This window comes from Hyla sarda, chromosome 10 (genome assembly GCF_029499605.1).
Source record: "Hyla sarda isolate aHylSar1 chromosome 10, aHylSar1.hap1, whole genome shotgun sequence".
Classification (NCBI taxonomy): Eukaryota; Metazoa; Chordata; class Amphibia; order Anura; family Hylidae; genus Hyla; species Hyla sarda.
Window position 1 is genome coordinate 127338387 of NC_079198.1, and position 14563 is coordinate 127352949.

The 14563-nt window shown below is 44.6% G+C and overlaps 2 protein-coding genes across 2 annotated transcripts in view; one reads left to right on the top strand and one right to left on the bottom strand.

The window, feature by feature from the left end:
- SORL1 (sortilin related receptor 1) overlaps window positions 1–14563 on the top strand; it is a 161985-nt gene that overhangs the window by 124659 nt on the left and 22763 nt on the right. Inside the window, 5 exon segments of the mRNA XM_056544046.1 lie at window positions 7628–7812; window positions 9427–9546; window positions 10312–10476; window positions 13309–13483; window positions 13711–13817. Of these exon segments, the coding sequence (XP_056400021.1) occupies window positions 7628–7812; window positions 9427–9546; window positions 10312–10476; window positions 13309–13483; window positions 13711–13817 (752 nt within the window).
- Window positions 1397–6114, bottom strand: LOC130294360 (uncharacterized). Its single transcript, XM_056544047.1, has 2 exons — window positions 4671–6114; window positions 1397–1663 (listed from the first exon to the last, which is right to left on the bottom strand). Exons 1-2 carry the CDS (start codon window positions 5998–6000, stop codon window positions 1656–1658), a joined length of 1338 nt encoding a protein of 445 aa, XP_056400022.1. The 5' UTR covers window positions 6001–6114; the 3' UTR covers window positions 1397–1655.

Sequence of the window (14563 nt, forward strand, 5' to 3'; positions counted from 1 at the left end):
AAAGGGGGGGGAGGAAAGGAAAGAATTGGGACAGAAAAGAAGGATCGCGAAGCGTGCGACTCAAATTACAGACTCACAATCTGTAAGTAGAAGAAGACAGATATAACATATAAGAATAATAATTATAATAATAATAAAACAATAAAATCACAAATATACAGGACAATCATATATGAATGAACCGTATATGATCCTATATGACAATATAATTAGAAAGGAAACAAAGAAAACCATATGAGACAGATCATATACTTAACTTGCTGCCAGAGCAGAAAGAAAGAGGAAGAGGATCTACAAGCAGCCCCCTTTTATAGCAGCCAGTCAGGCTAGGAGGGGAGGAGTGTACAGGGGACTGCTGGGAATTGTAGTTTTTTGTTTTGAAAAAATTGCATGATGTTTCTGCTATGAGCATTAAAGAAAGAAAGATTAATGCATAAGATATGAGCCTCCTGTCTGATATATAACTCAGGATCAGTACAGGATAAGTAATGTAATGTATGTACACAGTGACCTCACCAGCAGAATAGTGAGTACAGCTCTGGACTAAAATACAGGATATAACTGAGGATCAGTACAGGATAAGTAATGTAATGTATATACACAGTGACCTCACCAGCAGAATAGTGAGTACAACTCTGGAGTATAATACAGGATATAACTCAGGATCAGTACAGGATAAGTAATGTATGTACACAGTGACCTCACCAGCAGAATAGTGAGTACAGCTCTGGAGTATAATACAGGATATAACTCAGGATCAGTACAGGATAAGTAATGTAATGTATGTACACAGTGACTCCACCAGCAGAATAGTGAGTACAGCTCTGGAGTATAATACAGGATATAACTCAGGATCAGTACAGGATAAGTAATGTAATGTATGTACACAGTGACTCCACCAGCAGAATAGTGAGTACAGCTCTGGAGTATAATACAGGATATAACTCAGGATCAGTACAGGATAAGTAATGTAATATATGTACACAGTGACCCCACCAGCAGAATAGTGAGTACAGCTCTGGAGTATAATACAGGATATAACTCGGGATCAGTACAGGATAAATAATGTAATGTATATACACAGTGACCTCACCAGCAGAATAGTGAGTACAGCTCTGGAGTATAATACAGGATATAACTCAGGATCAGTACAGGATAAGTAATGTAATGTATATACACAGTGACCTCACCAGCAGAATAGTGAGTACAGCTCTGGAGTATAATACAGGATATAAATCGAGATTTTCCTAGCTAATGTGACGGAAAATATTAGTTATATGAAGACAGGAGGCTCATATCTTGCATTAATCTTTCTTCTTTAATGCCCATAGCAGAATTTTGTATACAATTTTAAAATGTATATTAAAGAAAAAATCTTCAAAACTACAACTCCCAGCAGCCCTTTGGACTCTCTTCACCCCTCCTAGCTCGACTGGCTCCTATATAAAGGGCTGTCTGGGACATCTCCTCCTCTTTCTTTATGCGGTATCCAGCACAGCAGACTCCATATGAAGAACAGGAACTGCCACCTGATGATGCTTCTTGACAACGTGGTCAACAGGACCGCCGTGACCTGAACGAACTGGAACAAAAACCAGATGAACAACGGATCAGGAACATATCAGCCTCCTTGCAGAAGGTGGAAGACTTTCTCTTCAATAACCTGGAAAGACAAAAAAGAACACCATGATAGGGTTGGGTCGGGAGGGAAGATACTCGCCTCCTGTCTTCATATAACTAATATTTTCCGTCACATTAGCTAGGAAAATCTCGATTTATATATCAGACAGGAGGCTCATATCTTGCAAGTTCAAAGCTTACCAAGATAAGTAGGAATCAGAATCATAAAACAGACATAGAGACATGTTCTTCGGGTCGAAAATAAAACTGACGGAAAGTGGTCTGGGACGACCAGTCGGCGGCCAGTAAGAGATCCGACAGAGAACCTCCTGATATAACAACCTTAGTGGCCATAGCCCCTCTAGAGGAGTGGGCGCCAAATAAGGATACATCAATCCCCGCCATCTCCATGGCTAGACGAACCCACCGAGCCAATGTAGCCGAGGAGACCGGGAGATGAGGTTGGACATAAGAGATGAGTAATTGAGTATGACTAGTAGATCGGAGAGGTGCTGTTCGCGTCTCATACTCCTGAAGACATCGAACCTTACATAGTTTGGGATGAGCCGGAAAAAACGGATAAAAGACGGATTGAAGACCCGTCTTAGTCTTGCGGACAACCGAAAACTGAACACCTCCAGGCGAGAATTGACGCCGAGAGACATCTAAAGCTCGAACATCCGATACCCTTTTGATAGAGACCAGACATAAGAGAACGGTCAGTTTTACTGAAAGAAGCTTCAAAGAAAGATCCTTGTTATCTTCCCATGAAGAAAACATATCTAGCACGCGGGAAACATCCCACGTAGCTTGATATTTAGGGCGAGGAGGACGCTTAAATTTGATTCCCCGTAAGAGTCTGCAAACTAAAGGATGTTTGCCCACCGGTAAGGAATCCACCGGATAGTGGTATGCAGAAATAGCTGATCTATAAACATTTATAGAACTATAAGATTTGCCTGAATCGAATGCGTCGGCTAGGTAGTTGACTACCGCCTGCACAGGTGCCTGAACGGGACTAATCTCCCGTTGATCACATCAACGCACCCAGAGTCCCCATGCAGATCGATACGCTGATCTAGTCCCTGGGGCCCAGGCCAGGGCGAGGAGATTTCTAGCTGATTCAGAAAGATCATTACCTGATGTCGGCACCCCGAAACCAACCAAGCAAGGAGAGGTAGGCTGCCGTCCAGAACTAGAGGGTGAAGACCCTTGTTCGGATTCGAGAGTAGATGAGGCAGAGGGGGTAACAACCTGGGGAAATCTATCGTCATCCCCAACGGAAGGGGGAACAACGGCTGAGTCGGCCACCATGGGGTGATCAACGCTACTGTTGCATTCTGAGACAGGATCTGGAGAATAACCTTGGTGATCATTGGAAAGGGGGGAAATGCATAATGCGTCCCTTCCGGGCACCGTTGGTAGAAAGCGTCCACAGCTGACGCCTCTGGATCCGGCCTCCAACTGTAAAACCGAGGTAATTGTCGATTGAGTCGCGAGGCAAAAAGATCCATATAGAATGGACCCCAAAGGTCCTGAAGTGACAAGAAGACTGACCGGTCCAGCGTCCAGTCGCTGGAGTCGATCAAGTAACGGGAATTCCAGTCTGCCACGGAATTGGAGACTCCTGGAATATATTCCGCAATAGGAATAAGGTCGCGAGACAGACAAAAATGCCAGAAGTCGGACGCTATGTCCGCTAACACCCTGGACCTCGAGCCCCCAAGGCGGTTGATGTATTGAACCGCTGCTATGTTGTCCATGCGTAAAAGTACGCAACAATTGGACCTCTGTGATAGAAAGCTCTTGACCGCAAAGAATGCTGCCAAAAGTTCTAGAGCATTGATGTGGAGAAGAGATTCCTCTTCTGACCAAATCCCGCCTGTTGTGTCCTGACCACAGCGGGCTCCCCAGCCTTGCCGACTCGCGTCGGATTCTATGATCACGTCTGGACAAGAGTTGAAAATGGTCTTGCCATTCCACTCCACAGCGTGACGGAGCCACCAACGTAGCTCCTCGACCGACTCCGGACAAAGAGTCACTTCGTCTGCATAACGTAAGCCTTGTCGAAGATGAAGGGTCTTGAGGCGCTGTAGTGCCCGATAATGCAGCGGGGCCGGAAAGATCGCCTGAATGGAAGCCGCCAACAAGCCGACCATGCGAGCGATTACCCTCAAGGATACTTGACCCTTGCGTAGGATTGCTCTGATTTCTTTGCGAATGAGGGCCAGTTTTGTTTTGGGTAAACAAAGGACAGCTCTTCTGGTGTCCACCAAAAATCCCAAAAACTCCATCTCTCGTGTTGGGGACAGAACCGATTTTTTGAGGTTTATGAGAAAACCTAGTTCTTCTAACAGAGATACCGTCCAATGACAGTGTAATCTGGCCAGTTCTCTGGAGCCGGTCATGATGAGCAGGTCGTCCAGATAAATTATCAGACGTACCCCTCTGCTCCGGAGAGCTGCCACAACGGGTTTCATCAACTTTGTGAAACACCAAGGGGCGGACGACAGGCCAAATGGAAGGCAAGTGAACTGCCACAGGCGATCGCCCCACCAAAACCTTAGTAATGGTTGTGAGGTCAGATGCATAGGGACTGTGAGGTAAGCATCTTTCAGATCTATTTTCACTAGCCAGTCTCCTATGCATAGAAGGTCGCGTAACAGATGGATGCCCTCCATCTTGAAGTGACGGTAAGTCACATGTTGGTTTAAGTTCCTCAAGTTTATTACGGGGCGGTACCCGCCATCCTTCTTCTTGACTAAGAAGAGGTTGCTTATGAACCCCGGTGACAAGGGGTCTACTTCCCATACCGCTTGTTTGTCTAGGAGCTCCTGAAGCTCCTTGTCTATAAGGGATTTGTTTATGTCCGAGAAATGAATAGGTTGGGGTGTAAACCTCATGTCTGGCAGGGACTGGAGTTCTATTTGGTAACCTGCCACTGTGTTCAGTATCCACGCGTCTGCCGTAATCATGGACCAGACGTGGATAAAATGTTTCAGCCTGCCCCCCACATAGGTGTGTGGAAGATGTGGAGAATCTGTACTCACCAGATGATGGTCTGGAACGAGGGTAGCCTCTACCGCCCCGTCCTCTCCAGGGTCGACCTCGGGGTGGAAAGAAAGGTGCAGGTTGTGCCATCGGCATGGTATATTGTTGTGGAGGTGGCACATAGGGCTGAGCGGGAGGTCTAGCATAGGGTCTATAATAGTTGCCTCGGCCGGCAGAACGACCTCTTCCTCTGCCGGCCTTGTTAAAAACCTTGCCACTGGATTTTTTAAGCGAATTTTGCGCTTTGTCCAGTCCTGTAAATAGGCCTACAAATTTATTAATATTCTTGAGAAGGTCCTCCCCAAAGAGAAGGCCTTCTGCCGATGGGCCGGGTTCATTTTCCGCCAAATGTGAAAGCTGGGGTTCCAGCTTCATGAGGATGGATCTCCTGCGTTCAATGGAACAGGTGGTATTCGCCGTTCCCAACATGCACATTGCACGTTGCGCCCATCCTCTGAGTTGCGTGATATCCACAGGGTCACCAGAGGAAGCTGCTTGCTCCGAAAGATTAAGGATTTTTGTTAGTGGGCCCAATAGGTCCAAAATCCTGTCTTGGATGGCCTTGAGCGACCTTTCAATGCCCTTTTTTGAGTATTTTCCGGATTTTGATAAGTACTTCATAAGGACAGGATCTATTTCCGGAGTTATGGCCACTTTCTTGGAGAGGAAAGGCCGTGGGCATTCTGCCCTCAGTTTATTACGGTTGACCCGATCAAGGGTTCGCCGGGTCCAGTATTCTATATATGCAGCCACCTGGGGCAAGGGGGCCCAATCCCCTGAGCGGGGGTGTATGATGGCCTCTGGATGGAAAAAGGGTTGCCCCAAAGTATCCAGGATAGTCTCTACTGGGACACCCGGATCGGTGGATGGGAAATCCGCCTGTAAACCCGCCTCATTTTCAGACCCAGAATCTGTGCCTTCTGGTTCACCAGATTCTTCCTCCGCCGAGTCCTCCTCCGACGTATCGAAGGAGTTAGGCTTGGAACGCCTGATGGACTTATGCCTCTTAGTACACTCCCTGAGGCCCGGGGGTCGAATGGGGTCGTTTGTCATTGCGGGGTGACAGGCCATGGTGGGCTCTGTCTGTTGCATATATGTTTCTTCCCCTGCCGGGGAGTCGTATGCGACAGTATGTTTGCGCTTATAAAGCGCTTTGCCTTTCTTGGCAGAGTCAGCAGTAACTGGCATATGAGATACCGATGGTGCAGCAACTGTCGCCAGAGCTGCCTTAACTGATCTATTAATAAGCTCTTGTATTTGTGCTGCAGATAGGGGAGCTTCTGAGAGCATATCCTGCCCCAAACCTGACTGGGAAGATTCTCCGGCCATTATAGATTAGAATAATAAGTAACACTATTCAGGCTGTGACCTCTTATGTCAGAGGGAATGATCTATATAAATTTATCAGAGTGCCCAGTCTCCTACCAGACAAGCTAACAAGCTGACAGGTAAGGTACAATGAGTTAATATATACAGCGATACCTGAGGCTCTATCTAATACAAGACCGTGACTGCTCCGATGCTAAACCCTCCACCGCTCGCCACGGAATGGCGAGAGGGGAAGGAGGGGTTTTTAGTATACAGCGCTCGGGGCCGTAATCACATGCGATTACGGCCGTGAGCGCCGCAATTGGTCAGACGCGCGGTAAGCCGCGCTATGATTGGCTGCAAGGAGGAGCGGCAGGCCGCCTCTGGGACTATGCGACTCCGCCCCTAAAGGTTCCCGCGCGCGGTTTAGCAGCGAGAAGAAGGGGAAGGGGAAGAAAGCCACAGAGGACCTAAGATGGCGTCTGTGAGTAAAACAGGGATGGGAAAATCTGTGGAAATAGAGAACGAAGCCCCTTACCCTTCCGACCGCAACCAGGGGTCTGCGGTCTATAAAGGACTCGTCACAGGACTAATAAAAGAAAAATATAAGAAATCTAGACAGAGAAAATATATACATATACAGTTACAGAAAAATAGAAATATACAGATAAATCTGAAGCTACAGTAAATATAGAGTAGAGAATGATAAAACGAAATATACAAGAAAAGGAATCCAAAGGATATTAAAACAACATGAATCACTTAACTGATGTCTGCCATGAGCAGAAAGAAAGAGGAGGAGATGTCCCAGACAGCCCTTTATATAGGAGCCAGTCGAGCTAGGAGGGGTGAAGAGAGTCCAAAGGGCTGCTGGGAGTTGTAGTTTTGAAGATTTTTTCTTTAATATACGTTTTAAAATTGTATAAAAAATTCTGCTATGGGCATTAAAGAAGAAAGATTAATGCAAGATATGAGCCTCCTGTCTGATATATAACTCAGGATCAGTACAGGATCAGTAATGTAATGTATGTACACAGTGACCTCACCAGCAGAATAGTGAGTACAGCTCTGGGGTATAATACAGGATATAACTCAGGATCAGTACAGGATAAGTAATGTAATGTATGTGCACAGTGACCTCACCAGCAGAATAGTGAGTACAGCTCTGGAGTATGATACAGGATATAACTCAGGATCAGTACAGGATAAGTAATGTAATGTATGTACACAGTGACCCCACCAGCAGAATAGTGAGTACAGCTCTGGAGTATAATACAGGATATAACTCAGGATCAGTACAGGATAAGTAATGTAATGTATGTACACAGTGACTCCACCAGCAGAATAGTGAGTACAGCTCTGGAGTATAATACAGGATATAACTCAGGATCAGTACAGGATAAGTAATGTAGTGTATGTACACAGTGACCCCACCAGCAGAATAGTGAGTACAGCTCTGGAGTATAATACAGGATATAACTCGGGATCAGTACAGGATAAATAATGTAATGTATATACACAGTGACCTCACCAGCAGAATAGTGAGTACAGCTCTGGAGTATAATACAGGATATAACTCAGGATCAGTACAGGATAAGTAATGTAATGTATGTACACAGTGACCCCCATTTTTCTTTTATCATCTCAGTGACCAATCTAACGGCACAGACAGAATATGAGATTTCCGCCTGGGCGCAGTTCTCTTATGGCGAGAGCTCTGTGGCTTTTGAACACTTTATTACCAAGGGTACAAGACCGTCGGCCCCGAGTCTTAAAGCTAAAGTGGTCAATCAGACGGCGGTGGAGTGCAGCTGGGTGGGCGTCAGGAACGTGGTAAGAATCTATTGTATTGGATCTGTTTATTATTTTTATCTCTTACACTACAGTCACATACAGATCTACATGAGCGCTCATGGTGCTTCCCATTATGGTACCCAAGAATAGTGTATCTATAACCATGGCAGAGGTTAAAGGGGTACTCCGGTGGAAAACTTTATTTATTTATTTTTTTATTTTTTTTAAATCAACTGGTGCCAGAAAGGTTAACAAATTTGTAAATCACTTCTATTAAAAAATCTTAATCCTTCCAGTACTTCTTAGCTGCTGAATACTACAGAGGAAATTATTTTCTTTTTGGAACACAGAGCTCTCTGCTGACATCACGAGCACTGTGCTCTCTGCTGACACCTCTGTCCATTTTAGGAGCTGTCCAGAGCAGCATATGTTTTCTATGGGGATTTTCTCCTGCTCTGGGCAGTTCTTAACTCTGGGCAGAGGTGTCAGCAGAGAGCACTGTGCTCGTGATGTCAGCAGAGAGCTCTGTGCTCCAAAAAGAAAATAATTTCCTTTTTAGTATTCAGCAGCTAATAAGTACTAGAAGGATTAAGATTTTTTTTATAGAAGTCATTTACAAATCAGTTTAACTTTCTGGCACCAGTTGATTAAAAAAAAAAGTTTAGAGTACATCTTTAATACCTATAGACAGCAGGGGGCAGCAGAAACATTATTGAACTCATAGGGAAGAAAACATGTTGAACAATAAGAATTTACAGTATAATTGAATATTATATCTACCCGTATTTTTCGCCGTATAAGACGCACTTTTTCTTCCCCAAAACTGGGGGGAAAAAGTCGGTGCGCCTTATACGGCAAATACACCCCTATCGCGGCGGTCCCTGTGGCCATCAACGGCCGGGACCCGCGGCTAATATAGGACATCACCGATCGCGGTGATGCCCTGTATTAACCCTTCAGACGCGGCGATCAAAGCTGACCGCCACGTCTGAAGGGAAAGTGACACTAACCCGGCTGTTCAGTCGGGCTGTTCGGGACCGCCGCGATTTCACCGCGGCGGTCCCGAACAGCCCGACTGAATAGCCGGGTTAGTGCTTACAGGACACCGGTGTCTTCTCCGTTCAGGGATCCCCTGTATGGCCGGCGCTCTCCTTCCTCGTCATCACGTCGTCGCGTACGTGCGTCGGCGTGCGTAACGACGTGATGGCGGCGACGGAGAGCGAGGATACCCGGCCGGCAGCAGAGACGTTCCGGAGCGACGGGGACACGGCGACAGCGATGGAGCGACATCCAGGGCAGCGGTGATGGGTCCGGAGCGGCGGGGACACGTGAGTATTACCTCCTATGCAGTGGTCTTCAATCTGCGGACCTCCAGATGTTGCAAAACTACAACTCCCAGCATGCCCGGACAGCCAACGGCTGTCCGGGCATGCTGGGAGTTGTAGTTTTGCAACATCTGGAGGTCCGCAGGTTGAAGACCACTATTGGGTTCAAAATCTTTATTTTTTTAGATTTTTCTTATACGCCGGTGCGTCCTATAGGGCGAAAAATACGGTATATGCTTCAATATAAATGATATCCGGGTGGGGCTACGCTATAAAATTACGAGCCAGAGTTCTCTACATAACATTTCTCCCGATCTCTTCTTTCCAGACCTACGGGGTGTTTTACGCCACGTCATTCTCAGAGCTGCACAGGAACCCACAGAACGTCACGACGACGTCGCACGACGTGACCATCAGTGTGAACAGGGACGAGCAATACTTGTTCTTGGTGAGAAAACATAAAACTGCAGTGTTGTGTTATTAATAGCCTATCCTTGGGAAATGATCACGTAATATTAGTGGTTCCCAATCAGGGTGCCTCCAGCTGTTGCAAAACTACAACTCCCAGCATGCCCGGACAGCCAACGGCTGTCCGGGCATGCTGGGAGTTGTAGTTTAGCAACAACTGAAGGCATCCTGGTTGGGAATCAATAGCGAAACCAGTGTTAGGTTAACATGCTGTGTGCTATATTTACTTAAAGGGGTACTCCGCTGGAAAACATTTTTTATTTTAAAATCAACTGGTGCCAGAAAGTTAAACAGATTTGTAAATGACTTCTATTAAAAAAAATCTTTATCCTTCCAGTACCTATTATCTGCTGTATGATCCAGAGGAAGTTCTATTCTTTTTGAATTTATTTTCTGTCTGAGTGACCACAGTGCTCTCTGCTGACACCTCTGTCCATGTCAGGAACTGTCCAGAGCAGGAGAGGTTTTCTATGTGCATTTGCTCCTACTCTGGATAGTTCCTAAAATGGACAGAGGTGTCAGCAGAGAGCACTGTGGTCACTCAGACAGAAAGAAAATTCAAAAAGAAAAGAACTTCCTGTGGAGCATACATCAGCTGATAAGTACTGGAAGGATTAAGATGTTTTAATAGAAATCATTTACAAATCTGTTGAACTTTCTGGCACCAGGGGATTAATTTTTTTTTTTCCAGTGGAGTACCCCTTTAAGGGGCTTTGATGTACATAATAAGAATCTCTCTACTCAGGTGCGGGTCACGTGCCCCTATCAGGGACCCCCGTCAGATTACGCCGTGGTCAAAATGATTCCAGACAACCGCTTGCCGCCTCGCCAACTTCACGCCGTCCACGTGGATAAAACGCTTGTCGTCATGAAGTGGGAATCGCCCTACGACTCTCCAGACAGCGAATTAGTGAGTTATCACCCCCAATCTTCCACAGTGATAAGATGCACCTATATTATAGAGAAACGTTATAATAGTTGTGTATATGTGATACGTATGCCCCCTCCCTAGATGCCTTTATGGAGGAGGCGCCATTCCTAATAAAGAGCATGTGCATTATCAAAGCTACTTAAAGGGGTTGTCCAGTATTAGAAAAACGCTGCTTGTTTTATTTATTTATTTATTTATTTATTTTTACAAAAACAGCACCACTTCCGTCTGCAGGATGTGTCTGGCATTGCAGCGCAGCTCTTTTAAAGGGGTACTCCCATGGAAAACTTTTTTTTTTTAAATCAACTGGCGCCAGAAAGTTAAACAGATTTGTAAAGCACTTCTATTAAAAAATCTTAATCCTTCCAGTACTTTTTGGGGGCTGTATACTAAAGAGAAATCCAAGAAAGAAATTTCCTCTGATGTCATGACCACAGTGCTCTCTGCTGACCTCTGCTGTCCATTTTAGGAACTGTCCAGAGCAGAAGAAAATCCCCATAGCAAACATATCCTGCTCTGGACAGTTCCTAAAATGGACAGCAGAGGTCAGCAGAGAGCACTGTGGTCAGGACATCAGAGGAAATGCATTTCTTTTTTGGATTTCTCTTTACTATACAGCCCCCAAAAAGTATTGGAAGGATTAAGATTTTTTAATAGAAGTGATTTACAAATCTGTATGGCGCCAATTGATTTTAAAAAAAAGTTTTCAAAGGGAGTACCCCTTTAAATGGGTACTCCACTGGAAAACACATTTTTCTAAATCAACTAGTGCCGGAAAGTTAAACAGATTTGTAAATTACTTGTAAAATCTTAATCCTTCCAGTACTTATCAGCTGGCGTATGCTCCACAGGAAGTTCTTTTCTTTTTTTAATTTCCTTTCTGTCTGAGCACAGTGCTCTCTGCTGACACCACTGTCCATTTTAGGAACTGTCCAGAGTAGAAGTAAATCCCCATAGCAAACCTATCCTGCTCTGGACAGTTCCTGATATTAACAGAGGTGTCAGCAGAGAGCACTGTGGTCAGACTGAAAGGAAATTCAAAAAGAAAAGAATTTCCTGTGGATCATACAGCAGCTGATAAGTACTGGAAGGATTAAGATTTTTTTAAGAGAAGTAATTTACAAATCTGTTTAACTTTCTGATACCAGTTGATTTGTGGAGTACCCCTTTAAGGTAAATGAGCTCCAGTACTACAGACAACCTGTGGGCAGGAGTGGTGCTGTTTTTAAAAAAAAATAAAAAAGAATTAATAAATAAAAAGCAGCATTTTTCTAATACCGGGCGACCCTTTTAAAGAGGTACTCCAGCATTTGACACACTTATCCCCTATCCACAGGATAGGGGGTTCGAGCACAGTACTTGTGTATTTCCGCTCTCCCATTGAGATGCAGGGAGGGACCTTGTCGACCCCGCGCTCTGTGCATGGGGACATTTAGAGGGATCTCAGTAGCCGAAACCCTCATGATCACCTATTCCCTTTACTGTGGATAAGTGATTAGGTGTCAAACACGGGAGTACCCCTTTAATCATTGTATCTTAGAAAGCTCTACTACCTTTTATTGGGGAGATCTATGGAACCTTATGCAAAGGAACAGGGGTATGTGTTATGGGTAACTGCTCTTTTGCACAAGATCTGACAAATCCCCCTCCTTCGTGTTTAAATTCTTCCTAATTTTCAAGATCTCTGCTTGCTGTTTGTGCTTATTTGCATCCAAAAACCTGGACATACTTAATCCTCTCGTAGCTGCAGTATGTTACAGTGTATCAGTACAGGTAAGAATCAATTGGTGCATTTGTGTTACTTTGCTATCTAGAGCAGTGTTTTCCAACCAGGGTGCCTCCAGCTGTTGCAAAACTACAACTCCCAGCATGCCCGGACAGCCGAAGGCTGTCCGGGCATGCTGGGAGTTGTAGTTTTGCAACAGCTGGAGGCACCCTGGTTGGAAAACAATAGTCTAGACTTATATATTTTAATTGATCCATTTCTCAAATGTCTTCAATTGTGACCAACGGCTGTCCGGGCATATTTGGAGTTGTAGTTTTGCAACAGCTGTAGGCACCCTGGTTGGAAAACACTGGTCTAGACTGATACATTGTATCTGATCCATTTTGTGGTTTTTCACTGACAATAACAGCAAGCAGAGATCTTACATTTAATAATATTTAGGGGTGGCGCAAGCAGAGATCTTACATGTTATAATATTTAGGGGTGGAGCAAGCAGAGATCTTACATGTTATAATATTTAGGGGTGGAGCAAGCAGAGATCTTACATGTTATAATATGTAGGGGTGGAGCAAGCAGAGATCTTACATGTTATAATATGTAGGGATGGAGCAAGCAGAGATCTTACATGTTATAATATGTAGGGGTGGAGCAAGCAGAGATCTTACATGTTATAATATGTAGGGGTGGAGCAAGCAGAGATCTTACATGTTATAATATGTAGGGGTGGAGCAAGCAGAGATCTTACATGTTATAATATGTAGGGGTGGAGCAAGCAGAGATCTTACATGTTATAATATGTAGGGGTGGAGCGGTATGGCCTGTACCTCATGACATAGCATATCAGCCGACGGCTGTCCAGGCATGCTGGGAGTTGTAGTTTTGCAACAGCTGGAGGCACTAGTCTAGAGTGATACATTGTAACTGATACATTTCTTCAATTGTGGCTAGTAATGGTTTTTCACTGACAATAACACTTATAATGTTTATGGGTGGAGCGGTATGGGCCTTTTCCACTATGTCTTGCATAGCAGATACTGCGCACATGTAGCAGAGTGCAGTCGGCTCAGGACACGTTTATATTCCAGGCATACATTGTCTCCATAAAAGACTTAATATTGAAAACGGAGAAGAGTTACAAGGTGAACACCCGAAACAGCACCATAGAGTTCAAGATCGGAAACCTGGAGCCCGGGGGGAAATACAATGTGATTGTCCAACTGCGGAACATGAGCAAAGAGTCCAGCACCAAAATCAGCACAGGTAAGAGGTCATTGGAAGGGGTTAGAGGTCATTGGAAGGGGTTAGAGGTCATTGGAAGGGGTTAGAGGTCACAGGACTAGGATATGACTTGTCTTACAGACAGGCTGGACATTCCCAACCATAGAATGACTCTGTGATCGTCAGGGTCTCTGATCACTTCTATTAAAACATGGCCCCATGTCGTCGCTCGACATTAATTTCCTTTTTGTTTTTACTGTTTTTTTTAGTCCCCCTCTCTGCTCCAGAAGCCTTGAAGCTCATTATTGAAAAGGATCATGTTCTGCTGTTTTGGAAGAGCTTGGCACTAAGGGAGAAATACTTCAACGAATCCAGAGTAAGTATCTCATCAGCCAACATATAAAGTACTCCAAAGCTGCACTCACTATTCTGCTGGTGGGGTCACTGTGTACATACATTACATTACTTATCCTGTACTGATCCTGAGTTATATCTTGTATTATACTCCAAAGCTGCACTCACTATTCTGCTGGTGGGGTCACTGTGTACATACATTACATTACTTATCCTGTACTGATCCTGAGTTATATCCTGTATTATACTCCAAAGCTGTACTCACTATTCTGCTGGTGGTGTCACTGTGTACATATATTACATTACTTATCCTGTACTGATCCTGAGTTATATCCTGTATTATACTCCAGAGCTGTACTCACTATTCTGCTGGTGGGGTCACTGTGTACATATATTACATTACTTATCCTGTACTGATCCTGAGTTATATCCTGTATTATACTCCAGAGCTGTACTCACTATTCTGCTGGTGAGGTCACTGTGTAAATACATTACATTACTTATCCTGTACTGATCCTGAGTTATATCCTGTATTATACTCCAAAGCTGCACTCACTATTCTGCTGGTGGGGTCACTGTGTACATACATTACATTACTTATCCTGTACTGATCCTGAGTTATATCCTGTATTATACTCCAAAGCTGTACTCACTATTCTGCTGGTGGTGTCACTGTGTACATATATTACATTACTTATCCTGTACTGATCCTGAGTTATATCCTGTATTATACTCCAGAGCTGTACTCACTATTCTGCTGGTGGGGTC